Source organism: Echiichthys vipera, assembly GCF_963691815.1.
Source record: "Echiichthys vipera genome assembly, chromosome: 6".
Classification (NCBI taxonomy): Eukaryota; Metazoa; Chordata; class Actinopteri; order Perciformes; family Trachinidae; genus Echiichthys; species Echiichthys vipera.
This window is the reverse complement of record NC_139831.1, coordinates 11,524,434-11,538,300: the sequence shown is the minus strand read 5'-3', so window position 1 is coordinate 11,538,300 and position 13,867 is coordinate 11,524,434. Positions and strand designations below refer to the sequence as shown.

General features: G+C 39.7%; 1 protein-coding gene across 4 annotated transcripts in view; it reads left to right on the top strand.

Moving 5' to 3' along the window:
* atp8a1 (ATPase phospholipid transporting 8A1) overlaps positions 1-13,867 on the top strand; it is a 109,202-nt gene that overhangs the window by 60,841 nt on the left and 34,494 nt on the right. For all 4 annotated transcript variants that reach the window (XR_014593239.1, XR_014593240.1, XR_014593241.1 and 1 more), the window contains 5 exons: positions 952-1,091; positions 3,089-3,227; positions 6,082-6,146; positions 11,245-11,417; positions 12,519-12,702. Coding sequence is in view for 1 of the 4 variants with exons in the window: in XM_083915399.1 (XP_083771525.1) it covers positions 952-1,091; positions 3,089-3,227; positions 6,082-6,146; positions 11,245-11,417; positions 12,519-12,702 (701 nt within the window). In the remaining 3 variants the exon portion in view is untranslated. The remainder of the gene's footprint in view (positions 1-951; positions 1,092-3,088; positions 3,228-6,081; positions 6,147-11,244; positions 11,418-12,518; positions 12,703-13,867) is intronic.

Sequence of the window (13,867 nt, the reverse complement as noted above, 5' to 3'; positions counted from 1 at the left end):
AGTGGACAAACATCTCCCCCTGTCTGCCAAAAATAGAACATCTCTTAGGAAGCTTCTAATCTGTATGCTCTCTGCATTTCTGTCTGGTCGTTATCACTTGATCATCGGCTGCTGCAGAAGAAGTCTTTTGAGCTTTTCCCCATATGTAATTACAAACAGTAAATCTTAATATGAGTGTGTTGAAGTATTATTTATCCAACGCAGTGAGGTTGAAAGAAACTGCATCAGATCCTTTTTTTCTGTGTTCATACTGCCCCCTTGTGAGACACCAGCAAAATGATGTCATTGGGAATATTTGATGTAGGCTAAAAATAGCATTCAGGACAGATTGTGAAGATCTTCAGTCTCTGTAATTTGGAGAGGCCTGAATAAAATAGAATGTCATTTATCTACACAGAAATGTGAGATAAATATGAACTACATATTTCATCTTTTGCTGGGTGTTACGATCCCTGATGTTTCTCCAGTCCACAATGACTTGAGTGGGGATGTTTGGAGATGAGTATTAGTATTAGATGACATTGATACCATTCAGACATATCTTCAGTTGTGAATTCTATTCAAATGTTTGGACTTCCAACAGATGTATGAACAATAAGAGAAATTACTGATATTCTGCACAGAATATTATGGGTTTTGCTGCATTAGGTTAGTATCGGGTAAGTAATTATGTTAGCTGTCGGGGGAAAAATGATATCAGAGTATGCATAGACGCATATTTGCCAGATCTTAATAAGTCACTGTAGAAATTGTATGAAATGCCATGTGATTAATATGGACATAAATGGATGGAAAATCTTAATAACTAAAGGGAGGACACCAACAGTAATAATGCACATATATATCTAAGTGACATACTTACATCTAGTCGCATCAAGGTTTTGAAATGGAAAATGGTTAGAAGTCATGAAATTTTGACCCATGTGTTGTGATGCTGTTTTCCTTTTCCAGGGCTGCGCACTCTGTGCTTTGCGGTGGCTGATGTCAGTGAGTCGTCCTATCAGCAGTGGCTGGAGATCCACCACAGAGCCTGCACCTCCCTGCAGAACAGATCCCTGAAACTGGAGGAGAGCTACGAACTGATAGAGAAGGTTTGCAAAGTGAAGAATCGGTTGTGTGTAATCAGTTCCTGATGCCTTGAACTAGTCCTGGCATCAAACATTTCATTCTAGGACAGCAGTGAGAGGCAATCTTTCTTTATCTGCTTACACCCTGCACTTACAGTACCTGATGTAAGAGGTTTCATACAAAACAGTTTTTTGCTTCTGGTTTGCAGAAAAATTGGACTGGGCTTAGACCCAAGGTCTCCTGTGTAACTAATGAGGTCTGTGCAATCACACCTGGAAAAGTGAAAAAGTTAAAAGAGAGAAAGATTTAAGGTTTCACCAACAGCAGGTAGAATTTGTTTTCTGTGAGGTGGGTCTATGTGGAAACGTTAGTCAAACACAGGAAGCCACAGTCGTAGATCAACCACTTGGCATGTGCTTCATGGCTGCCCAGGACAACTGGAGGCAATCAATCATGAAATAAACATAAAAGCTTTCAGAGAGGAAAATGTAATGTGCATTGCTTAATGGGCAGAGTGTGTTGATGATCACTGACGCTGCCAGGGTTTGGGCTTCATTGCTCCTCAGGGCCACCCATATTTAGAAATGCACACAGTCACGCCACATGGGGGCACAATGGAGCTGCAGTGAAATTTAAAAGACCGAGACATTCCAACACTGTGCGAAATCAGTCATCTAAAGTAACGCCTTCAACATCTCACAAACAAAATGCTCCAGTTTGATTACTTAATGTTGAGATGTGATAACATGCATATTAATCAGCCTTGATAGGAACTATTAAATAATTAAAAACACACTAGACTTTAACTCTATTCCTTTGCTATTGCATTCTGAATTCAGAGGCTATCATACTGTATATGTTATAGCTAGGATTTATACATAAGCCATGATGGTTTCCATTAATATCTAAGTGGTGTGGTGGTATTATATATTTTCCTCATATCGTGCAGCCCTGCCTCATACTACAGTATGTTCCAGAGTTCATACATGTAACTGTTCCAGTCTTCGTTTCTCTTGGACTTGAATGATTGGTTTAATTATATACTAATTATTTCTGGACTACTTGCACTTTAGCTCAGCCAACTACCAGTAACTTGACAGCATTTTCTAGGAAGGCCATCAAGAGGCCAGTGTTAAATGAAACAGATAGAAACGGCCAGTCTTGTGGTCTCCTACATTGCAGCTTCAGTTTGCAAACTTACAGCTTCTCCTCTGACATCAGGAGCAGAGTGCACATGTACTGAGTCTCCACAGTGACTGGTGAATTCAGAGGTGCACAGTCCCTTTTGATTATGATTAATCCACTAACTCTAGACACAAGTGTTTGGGTATTCACTGCTGATATGTTTCCACCCTGGCTGGGGGGTTAAAATCCTGATCTAAGTGGTTCTTGTATCATAATCCACAAAGAGTGACTTTAACCACAACCACAGGTACAATAGAACAATTTACATCAAACAGGCAAATGAGGACATATCAGCTATAGTCATGTCTTCCCCATGCACTGTTTTGCGCGCTGTGGGGTTAAAAAATGATTAGAGAGGACAGCGCTACAGATGTATAGGCAGCAGGGCTCAGGTCACAACTTAAAGAGCTTCCCCTGCCTTTCCTCTGCTGCTGGCTCCTGTCTCCCTTCTACCCCTGGCTCTTGTCAAATCTTTGGCCCTGTGATGGGCCCATATGAGCCCATAACCAGTCTCCAAGAACCACCAAGGTTCCTGGGAAAAACACCCAACAGTATTTTGTGGGTGTTTTTGTGTGGGAGGGATCGTGTGTGCAGATGTATGCGCACAAGGAGGCAGAGTAACTGATCCAAAACCTCTTAAGCCGGGGGTGGTTTTTCTGGGTGATAAACAAGAGCAGCTGATGAAGGGAAAAACACAACTGAGTGAGTGACACAATCCCGGCTCACATGTTTCTCTGACACATGACATTTTAAAGGCCTTTCTCTGTTTTGATCGCCACTTACTGATGTTTTTTATAGACTTTTTTTTCCGGTCTTTTCCTAATTTCTGGTGTAGAACCTACAGCTGCTCGGGGCCACAGCGATAGAGGACAAGCTTCAGGATAAGGTGCCAGAGACCATTGAGACGCTGATGAAGGCAGACATCAAGATCTGGATCCTGACAGGGGACAAACAGGAAACGGCAATTAACATTGGTAAGACTCAGTTGAGAGATTCACAACAGACTTGTAGCTGTAGATGCCGGGATATTTAGTGTCTAGTATGGGTCAAGCTCCAAAAACACTTGATCCTACAGTTCCCATAATACAACTCAATTGCCTGATCATTACACCCCTCCTGATCCTAATTGCCAACTTCTTTCAAAGCTGGCAATGCAAGCTTTCTGTTAAAGATCAAATTTTAAAAACTAAACTGAGATTTAGTCTTAGTGACCGGTAAACTGAACTTCTTGTGTAAAATTGTTGGAGTGCCTCTTTAATGTAAAATAATATACATTAAAGACATACCCACATACTCCCATTCATTTTTGCATCATAACATGCCCTGCTTATGCACTTGGTCTCAAACCAAATGGAAAGTCACTCGGGAACCTGGTCTGTGTTGTGATAGATTGGAGACCAGCCTCTTACAGGTACTGCACTCAGTCCTGTGGTCATCCTTCACCCAGCCTGACAAACTACTGACAAGCTGAATGCTTATCTGTCACACATATCTAGCTAAAGCATCGGTCGCAGAATGCTGGATGATGTATTAGCACACTGCACTGACATGAAATAAATAACATGCATATGTACACAAGGAGGCAGCTCTCACGTATCTGCCTCCCCAGAGGCTTTTGCCTCGTAGATGTTATCAGAAAGGTGAATGACTCACTCTGGTCCAACAGTTTCAGTTCAGTTTCCTTAATTGGTCCTGGTATTACAGCTCTTAGATGTGGCTAAATACTACAAACGCACCTACTTTGAATACAGGCAACATTTAAACACGGAGTCCGGAAAAAAAGATATGAAAAGTACCTCCGTTTGTGGCTCTAACTACCACTGTGGCCTGACTGAATCAGCCCTTTGTGCCCACCGTGCCCAGATGTGAGGGAGCTCTGCAGAAGCACATGCTCACTGGAAGTATTTTTACAGGACCGCCATTTGACTAAGTTGCTCTGTAAAATCTCGGCTCAATATTGACTTTGTTTTTTACTGTTTTTCTCACTGAAAGACGATCCCGTTGCCAGGGTTAATGGTGCACCTTATGCCACATTTGACTAGTGAACGAAGCCCATCTAATTTTGATTTTTATACATTTCGAGGAAGCCCGAAACACCCAAATGCCACTCTTGGTACAGGAAATTGGGCATAAATGCATTTTCACAAATTAATGATATTTATGGTAGATGGAAGATCAATTTGAAGCTGTAAAGATTGTCATTGTGTCAGTTAGTCCCTAATCCTGAACTATCATGACATAACTTACAGTAACTACTTTGATGCTGAGTGTCTGGCTGCCTAAGCAAAGAGTTTGTTTGCATTGGGACATGCTCCCAGTGCTGCGACTTGTTTGTTGAGGGGAGTTAAATGTATGTACTTCTTAGGAAAGGTCAGAACCAGAATTCAATGAAAGGAAAATGTCCACTCTTCAGCTTGTTGCGAAACACAACTCACCTTGATGAGGGTATCGCAGATGAGAAGCACAGAAACAGTGCTGAGTTAAATTTGGCCAGAGGGTGCATCATGACACAGAACCCCTTATCCTTCTACACAAATATACCTTCCCACCGTCTTCACTATGTATGGTCATCATTTTCAGGTCACCATTTTAAGGTCAACTTTCTTTCTTCATCTCGAAATCCACAGTTCCCTAACTAAGTAGCTAAACATGGTATATTTGCTTTAATTGTTGCTCCTGTTGCAACATTTAAGATTACTGTGACTCGAGTGTCCCTGTTACACATTCCTCATGTCCTGTGGGAGCAGTGTTTAGTTCCGCCTGAGATGGAAAAAGGCCAGGAATTCAACTTTCTCTGGTGAAATAAAAAAGGGCAGTTTGGCTGCAGTCAAATGAGCTTAAGGTAAACACATTAAGCGGAAGGGCTGTGGCAGGAACTGACAAGGGGGAAGGGAGTCGAGACAGTGTTGAGATGGAGAGACATTTTCCTCACATTGGCAAATTTCTGGACGTTTGCACCTTTGCACTTAAGAAAACAATCTGCCCGACTTCAAACCTGTTTGGTTTTGACTCTGGAGGTGAAACCCTCATTTCCTCATGCAAGGCCCCCTCTGTGTGTACTGTGTGTGCATTATTGTGTTTGACCGTGTGTTCTGCGCACAATCTTATCTCAGTTTCACTCAAAGAAAATACCACCCATGTATTTATCAAAACATGGGCTTTGTGGTAACCCCCCCTTAAAGAAACTAAAATCTTTTTCCAGTCAGAAGCAAAGTGTTGTAGCCCACAAATTTTCATGTGGTTATGCCACAGATGGCAGCCTTTTCATACAGCCATGGTTTTAAACTGAAGGCTTCAGTCTTGGTTGGCGAAACATTTCTGTTTTCCCGTATGAGAGTCTCCCTGTACCACCTTGCTGGTGACCCTGAGCATCTGTCCCAGCCAAGAGCTCAGGGGAACACTCCCCAGAGAGCCATGTTGGGTAACTCAGAGTTGTAACTGCCTATTAAAACAGGAAACTGACAAACTCTTGTAAACCAAACTCATTAGTCATGTCCCGATTCCCGAGACACTGGCTCTGAGCTGTAACATTTTAATTGGTGTCCTTTAAAATGTATTACTACACACTGTGCTGTGCCATATTTGTTTGATTTTGTGTTCTTCTCTCTTTAAAAAAACAATACTTTAATCTGTGAGTGTGTTCAAGTGTGTTTGGGCACAGAAATTGTTAAGCTAAAGCTTGTTATTTAATCTAGGTAAAGTACAATTTGACGTAATATTTTGATTCATTTAAAGTACCGGCCTACCTACATGTTTGTTTCCAGTCTTTTTAAAATCTTCTTAATTTGCCGTATAGTTTCATTTTCTTGTTTTTCTGTTTTATTGCAGGACATTCCTGCAAACTGCTGACCAAGAACATGGGCATGCTCGTGATCAATGAAGACACTCTTGATGTGAGTATTTAGCTTTTTCCAAAAACCACATATTAACTTTATTGCAACCATAACCTCATCAATTGATAATCTGTATATTTACATTAGGTCCAATGTCCTCCTTTACATTCTCTGAAGTTCACATTTGTGTTTCCCATACTAGTACCAAAGATGAATCAGAGGCCATGACTGACAATATCTCAATACTAGGGATGAAAATGTTACCGGTTTAATGAAAAACCGCAGTAAAATTCAAGACGGTTCATATTATCAATTCAAATTTCAATTATCATTATCAGTCAATCAGTACCCTTTATTTAACCAGGTAAAAAAACTTGAGATTAAAAACTTTTTTCCAAGAGTGACCTTGCCACACAGCACAAAAGCAGCACAAAAGCAGCACAAAAGCAGCACGGTTACACACAAAACACAAATATAATACGGTTATACAATAATGATTAAAAAAAGAGAAAATGGGATTTCAAGATTACACAATGCAATGACAAGATCCAATTGAGCGTATTTCTATGTCTTTTATAATTGTGTAGAACTCCCCCAGAGTTATTAGATGTGTCAATTTCAAGTCCCTCTATTGTTCCAGGCAGATGGGGGAAACATTTTTTAAAACCTTTTTGCCCAGTTCAGTTCTGACTCTCGGAACCTGCATCTGTATGATGTCTGGAGAACGCAGGCTATATCCACTGAGGTTTCTACACATGTGTAAGCACAAACATGTAGGCAGAAGTTCAAGAATAGATTTATAAATAAAAGTCAGCCAGTGAGAGATTCTACGGACATACAAATATGGACAATCATTAAAACCGTGTTTGATTACCATACTTTGAAAAACTCAAGTTAAATACTGTACAGCATCAACCAAAGTTGACAACAGTCTCCCAGATGCAGGCACAGCAGCGTGGGTTTGTTTTGCTTTAATAAAAACATGGCGTCTTAGCCTTCAAAGAGAGTCTTAAATCTCAAGTGTGGTCGTATTTAGTTTTTTATAAGAGTGCTGAGGGAAACTTGATGGAAGATGATCACCCTTTCTGCAGAAATAAATACTATTTCAATATTGTTTCAATATAATCCATATACAAGGTGTGTGTATCAGTACCTTTTGAACATTTTCAGCACATTTGAACAACATATGCAATAATACTGATAACCGTAATAATTTTGGTCACTGTAATCGTGTTTATACCGTTTTATCTCTGCTCAATACAAATTGTATTAATGTTTTGACAGATTTTAGAGAATTATTATTAATAATAATTTTAGATTTTATCAGAATATAGAGTAGTAGTTCAGTAGTTCTGATTTTGAAGGAGAATTATGACCATCATGAGGACGTCCTTGAGAATAATAACTCCCTTGATATCATCAACCAATCCCTGCGAAAAAAAGCTGTCTCGAACCTGAAAGGATGAGGCCACAGGGAGCCTTCCCCACACAGCCACCACACATCCCAAATCTGCCTTTAACATCTTTAAGACACCCAGCAGAGAAGTCTGTTAACCCCCCGGCAGGAGAGCCTTGTCTGTTGTTTCTGAGATTGAAAAGGGCAAGTCTCTGCACTTCGGCAGGAGAAAGCTAAGTAGAGGAACCACAGATGGAGGAGAAACACGACTGGGTTTAGTTTGTCGGAAAAGAAGTGGGGAATGGGGAGAAGAAGGGAGGGGAAAACAGCAGGGGGGTGTGTGGGGTGATGACGGACGGCCTTCACTCTGTCAGCCAGTCGTTAAGCGTGATAAATGAAGCTGAGGTTGAAATTTGGGGGTCGGTGCATTCATAAAGCATGCGGGCTGGTGCTTTGAAATGTCAGCTCTCATTCTCCTGTGGTTGAACAGATGCTTACATAAGGCAGTTTGTTAAAACGCAAAGGTAGAAACCTCTCCACCAGGACTGAGGAGGCACAGTAAACAGAGGACCAGGCAGCAGGGCTGGTAGTTCTGAGTGCTCTTGTGCTGAGAAAGAGAATAATTTGAGCATGTCCTCACTCTTTGCTGTGTTTAGAAATGCCTATCAGAGGGAGGACAACATTTTAGAAATCCTCTCTTCTAAATCTAACTGGAACTGATATTCCTGAAGTGAAACTTAGTCTCAAATTTAGGACTTGGTAATTTTGAACAGCGTTGTCTTCCAGTCAGTGTGTTTAATTGCTTGGAGAGCTAACAGCACTTATTGAGCATCAGGTGTCTAGTAACAAAATACAAATACTTTGTTACCTTGGTTAAGTAGAAATTTTGGGTATCTATATTTTACTGGAGTAATTATTTTTCAGACGACTTTTTACTTCTACTCGTTAAATTTTCACCCAATTATCTGTACTTTCTACTCCTTTTAAAAAAAAATAGTTTTGTAAATAGGGATGGGTACTCAAAACATGTAAAAGTGCAATATTGAGATGGATAAATGCACCGTTGTGTTTTTTCTCCCATTTCCCCATCCATCCCAGGTATTATTATGCAGCCAGAGCCCACACAGAGTTAATTAAAAAATAAAAACATACATATATATATATATATATATTTATACATATATATATATATACATATATATATATATTTAAAACGTACACTTAGATGTTCTCTCAGTTGGGCTGTGGGTCAGAAGAGTAACGGTAAAGTACATGTGCACACACTTCTGAGGTGGAGGGTCCTCTTTGTGGGTGGCTCCAAGACAGATGATGACATCACATCCATACAAATGTCCAGATTCCACATCATGAGTGTCACGTCCTGTTGGTTATATCACTCAAGGGTCTATATCAACAATAGAGCTCAGTCTTTATGGGGAGCTCTTGTGGATTTCTGAATGGACAGCACAAAACCATTCCAAACCCAAACACTAGCTAGTCACATAGGCTAAACCGGTCATTATAGCCATAACAAAGAGGCTTTAGGAGGAGACATGTAGCATTAGATCTAAAATTCCTCAGTGGAAATTAGGGGGGAAATGGCCGTCCTACTTGAGTAAATGGTAAACTTTGCTTATCACACTGTGCGATGAATAGATTGTGTTCCAAACAAAGTGAATTCTTTCTCATTTCATATGCTGTACCAGCTTATACAAAGCACACACATGCACTCACACTGAGGCTTCATCTAAAATCCCTCTGTTAACTGAGATGGAGAGGATTTAATGGTATGTGAATATAGATATCACAACCTGACCTGTGCTTCTCCCTCTCTCTCCCTTTCTCGCTCTCTTTCTCACACACACACACACACACACACACACACACACACACACACACACACACACACACACACACACACTCACGCCTGCCCACTGCTCGCCATCTCGTGCTGTGTTACAGACCCCAACAGAGATGGTTAAGTCCTCGCAGCTGCTTTCTGCTTGTATCCTCTTGCTCAGTTTCTCTCCTCTGTTAATCCATCATCTCATTCTGTGCGTGTCTCTCACTCTCCTTTTCTCGCTTTGTGAAACGTAAAGCCCCGTTCTCCAAATATTTCTTTTAAGCTGAGGTTTCAGCGTTTTGTTTTGCCAAGCGAACGCTGCGTGGTCCCCCTGGTACAATCTGACTGCTTTGACATATCTGACCTCAACACCAGCCCGGACCCCTCATTCCCTCAGTTCTGCTATTGGCCACCATTTTTTTTAATGATTACAGCTGTTTGAGCATCTTCAAACATTTGGTTTAATACCTTGTATTATAAAATTTTATATCACAATAATGCCCGTTTAAGTTGTTGTTTGCACTTGCATTTCCTGACCACAAATGTACCCCACCACCATTCAAGATATTATTTTATTGCAAGAAATGTTTCTATTATATTTCCTATATTACCTTTAAGGCTAGGTAATATTTTTAACTTTTTTTCTACAAAATATAAATGTAGTACATCTACCTCAGAACATGGTTATACACACAGAAATTGGTTTCCTAATGGCTTCACCATCTGGGGGGAAGATGATTGAATGATGAATACAATGATGATCTCACCACTCCAACCAGTCCACATGCCCCTATACCAGGACAGTAAATCCTATTGCTGGGCTCATATTTATGGATTTTCATCATCACTCATCATCATGGCTGTATATGCTGTATAAGCAAACACAATCCATTCTCAGAACTCGTCTTGTGTTATCACCTCATAGCCAAGGTCTGAGTGTAATAAGCAAGGGAAACATAATAAATATCTAAAATATTAAGAGCAGCTGCTCTGCAGCAGTTTGGGTTTAGCAAGAAGAGTGGACATATCTGTCTCATTTATTTAACTCTAATGTGAATTAGATACTAGATGAATATGTACAGTGTTAATATGAATGCCTCTGGTGCCTTTGGTATTCTGCTGCAAAATATAGTGCAACAAGCAGTGAAGCAAATATGATGTTTCATTGTTAGATTATTTAAATGCATCATCCAAACATAGTAGGCGCTTGTTATGCGTCCCACTACATTAGATGAAATAGAAATCTTACAGAGGATAACAGTCGGGGATCTTATCCGTGGTTCTGTATCAATCATATCTCCAAGCATCTCAGCCCTTGGATTAATAAATCATCATATGCAACTGAAAAAAACAAAATTACAAAAAACTTCAGCATAGCAACTTCTAAACCAAGAAACGTCTTTAAGGCCTAAGGTTGTGAAATGTCAGAAGAAGGAGTGACATGTTATCATGTAATAAACCATTGATATGTTGCTAATGAAGCACAGGATATATTTCCATAAAGTTCTTTTTTTCTTTTTTATAATTGTATAATGATGCGTCATCCATAAAACATCTCAATTTACTTCACAAACATGATTAATCTTTTAATCATGGATGTTTGTGTGCACTTAACAAATTTAGCCTGGATAACAGATGCTATTATTATAATAATTGTATAATATTGTTGTAGCTGTTAAAAAAATTGACAAATGCTTTTAAAGTAGAACAATTAAAAAAAAAACATCTTAAAAAACTTTTCTGACTTAGAAATAAATTAATCACAATCAGTTTGAAAACAATCCGCCAGGGTTAAAATAGCTTACATAAGCTAATAACAGTGCATATCTCCTCAAGCAACTATAACACTAAGGGCTTGGAAATATAATGACTAATTACACTAATTAAACTAACATTTATGCCTTGTTTCCATCACACAGAGAACAAGGGAAACGCTCAGCCACCACTGTGGAATGCTGGGAGATGCCCTCTACAAGGAGAACGACTTTGCTCTCATTATTGACGGGAAGACTCTCAAATACGCCCTCACATTCGGGGTGCGACAGTACTTCCTGGACCTCGCCCTGTCCTGTAAAGCTGTCATATGCTGCAGGTAAGATTTACTCCTGAAACAATAAAATAAACCAGAGATTATAAATTTCAAGGACCAAAATGAAAGAAAGATTTTGTCAGACCAATAGACCCAAACCCAAAGATTATTTTTGAATGATATAAAACAAATAAATTGAACAAATATTAAGCTAAAACTAAGCATTGGGGTATTTCTTTTTTTACTTTAAAAATGCATTTAATTCAGTGAAAAGCTCTGTGGTTGAACTACAAAGTATTATGTCTTTGCCACAAATGTCATTGAGTATTTTATGGCCACAGTTTAAAAAGTGTGATAGTTATAAATTTAACTGGACACTTTCAGTATTATGCAGGTACTCTGTTGACCTGCCCAGGCCACATAAATAATAGAAAGTACTTAAGTACTTAAGCGACCGTGACGGGGTCTGGGGCCAGAAATCAGCACCATGTTTTCAGAACAACAGCAAACCTTATGACTCAGTGCATTAAGTCAAATTTCTGTTTATTTTTCCTTCACCTCTACCTGCCTTTGCCTTGTACACACTCTGTGGGCACTAAGAGACATTAGGAGATGAATGAGGCCTCTTAAACCACGGAGAACATAAACATTAACAATTTCACAGCTTAAGACAGACATGCAGTTTACGACATCATCTCTGGAGACTCTCTGTACTGTACGCTACCCTCCAAACCTCTGGCGCAGTAAGAGGAAGCTCCTTTGTGGGAGTGGGCAGACTTTGCTGTCAGTGAGGGCATAAAGTTAAGTTTGAAATCTTGTAAAGGCAGAGTTAAAGATATGTAACAATCATCACCTAATAATTGGCTTTACTTCATGGACTGGTTAAGAAGGGTATGAGGGTCTCTTAGAGGAGGGAGAAAGAGCAGTAGACGGAGGTATACATCTCCCAGAATATAACAAGAAGTCTTTATAGTAGTAGTGCCCAGTACCCTGTACAGTCCTTGTCACTACCAGCTCTACTGTTGATTCATCGCCTCTAACAATTTCACGTATATTTTCCATGACTGATTTTGCTACTCTGATTGCACTTGAACACCACTCAATTCCTGATTTTATTAAATATCCATTGTGTAATGTTCCTTGTGCTACTGCTCCTTTTTTCAGAGTATCTCCTCTTCAGAAGTCAGAGGTGGTAGAGATGGTGAAGAAACAGGTGAAGGTGATCACGCTGGCCATTGGTGATGGTGCTAACGACGTAGGAATGATCCAGACAGCTCATGTCGGTGTGGGGATCTCAGGCAACGAGGGTCTACAAGCTGCAAACTCCTCTGACTACTCTATTGCCCAGGTGAGCATGATGGCAGGGGCTTACACCAAGTGAGAATACATAACATATTGATTTAAAGTATGTTGTTACCTCATTAGAAGTCGAATATGAAAGATATACGTACAAATGGGATGCCATCAGGCAGTCAGAGTGTAAGGGACCAAGCTGGTAGACCTGAGAAACACAGATGGCTTGTTAAAAAATGTTTCTTTTTGTATTGAAAAAGCCAAAAAAAAATGAACAAATACTTCAAACAATAATTCTGGTCCCATAAAAGAGGTCAATAAAACAGAACTAAACTGGAGAACTAACAGAAGAGAAATGAATCGCATCAACTGACCTGACAAACTAAGACGCACCGTTCAGACACACAGGGATAGACTGCGACTACCAAACATGTCAGTATAGCACTACCTAACATTAACTATAAAAACATAACTCAACAACAACATCAAAAAAAACATTTGTCAAATAAACGGTAATGCAAATCGAACAAGAAAACGCTACCCCTCCCCATGCTGCAGGAGGAACATGATAAATGATGCAGATAAATTTTCGCCTCCTGTTCACTTTCATTCTATGTGAGTGAAGGGGGGAATAAAACATTTACTTCAGTGGCAAAGCAAATCTATGTGGAGTTAGTTAGTTAAATTCGGGTGAACTTTGATCAGCATGAAATATCGCTTCAGCAGTCGATGGTTTGTCGCCTACATTCACGTTTGTGCGACTGTGCCTTCAAGCAGGTCCGATTCACCTCCGAGTCCTTTTGGTGGCCAGACAGAACACAAACAGCAACCCCCAGGAACTGGTAACTCGAAGAAAACTAAATTGACTTCATGCTGATCAAATAACTTAATGGAAACTGACATAGTTTGCACTCAAAATAGATAATTCCTGTCAAATACGGCTAATAAAACGAAGCATGTTATATGAAACCACAATCTATTTATATTAGATTTATTTATCAGTTTCTATGTTAACTTGTTTGAGTATTGTGCCAAAAAGAAAACTGAACTAAAACGATGAAGAGAGGATCGAAGAAAATCATGATTAGCTTCTTAACTGCTAATAATGTTCCTGCTAGGTTAACAGAAGACAATCTTCAAGACCATAATAGCTATATAATGAAAATCAACACCTGTAAAAAGTTATTTATGTTGGAACATTTTTTTTCACGCACTGACCC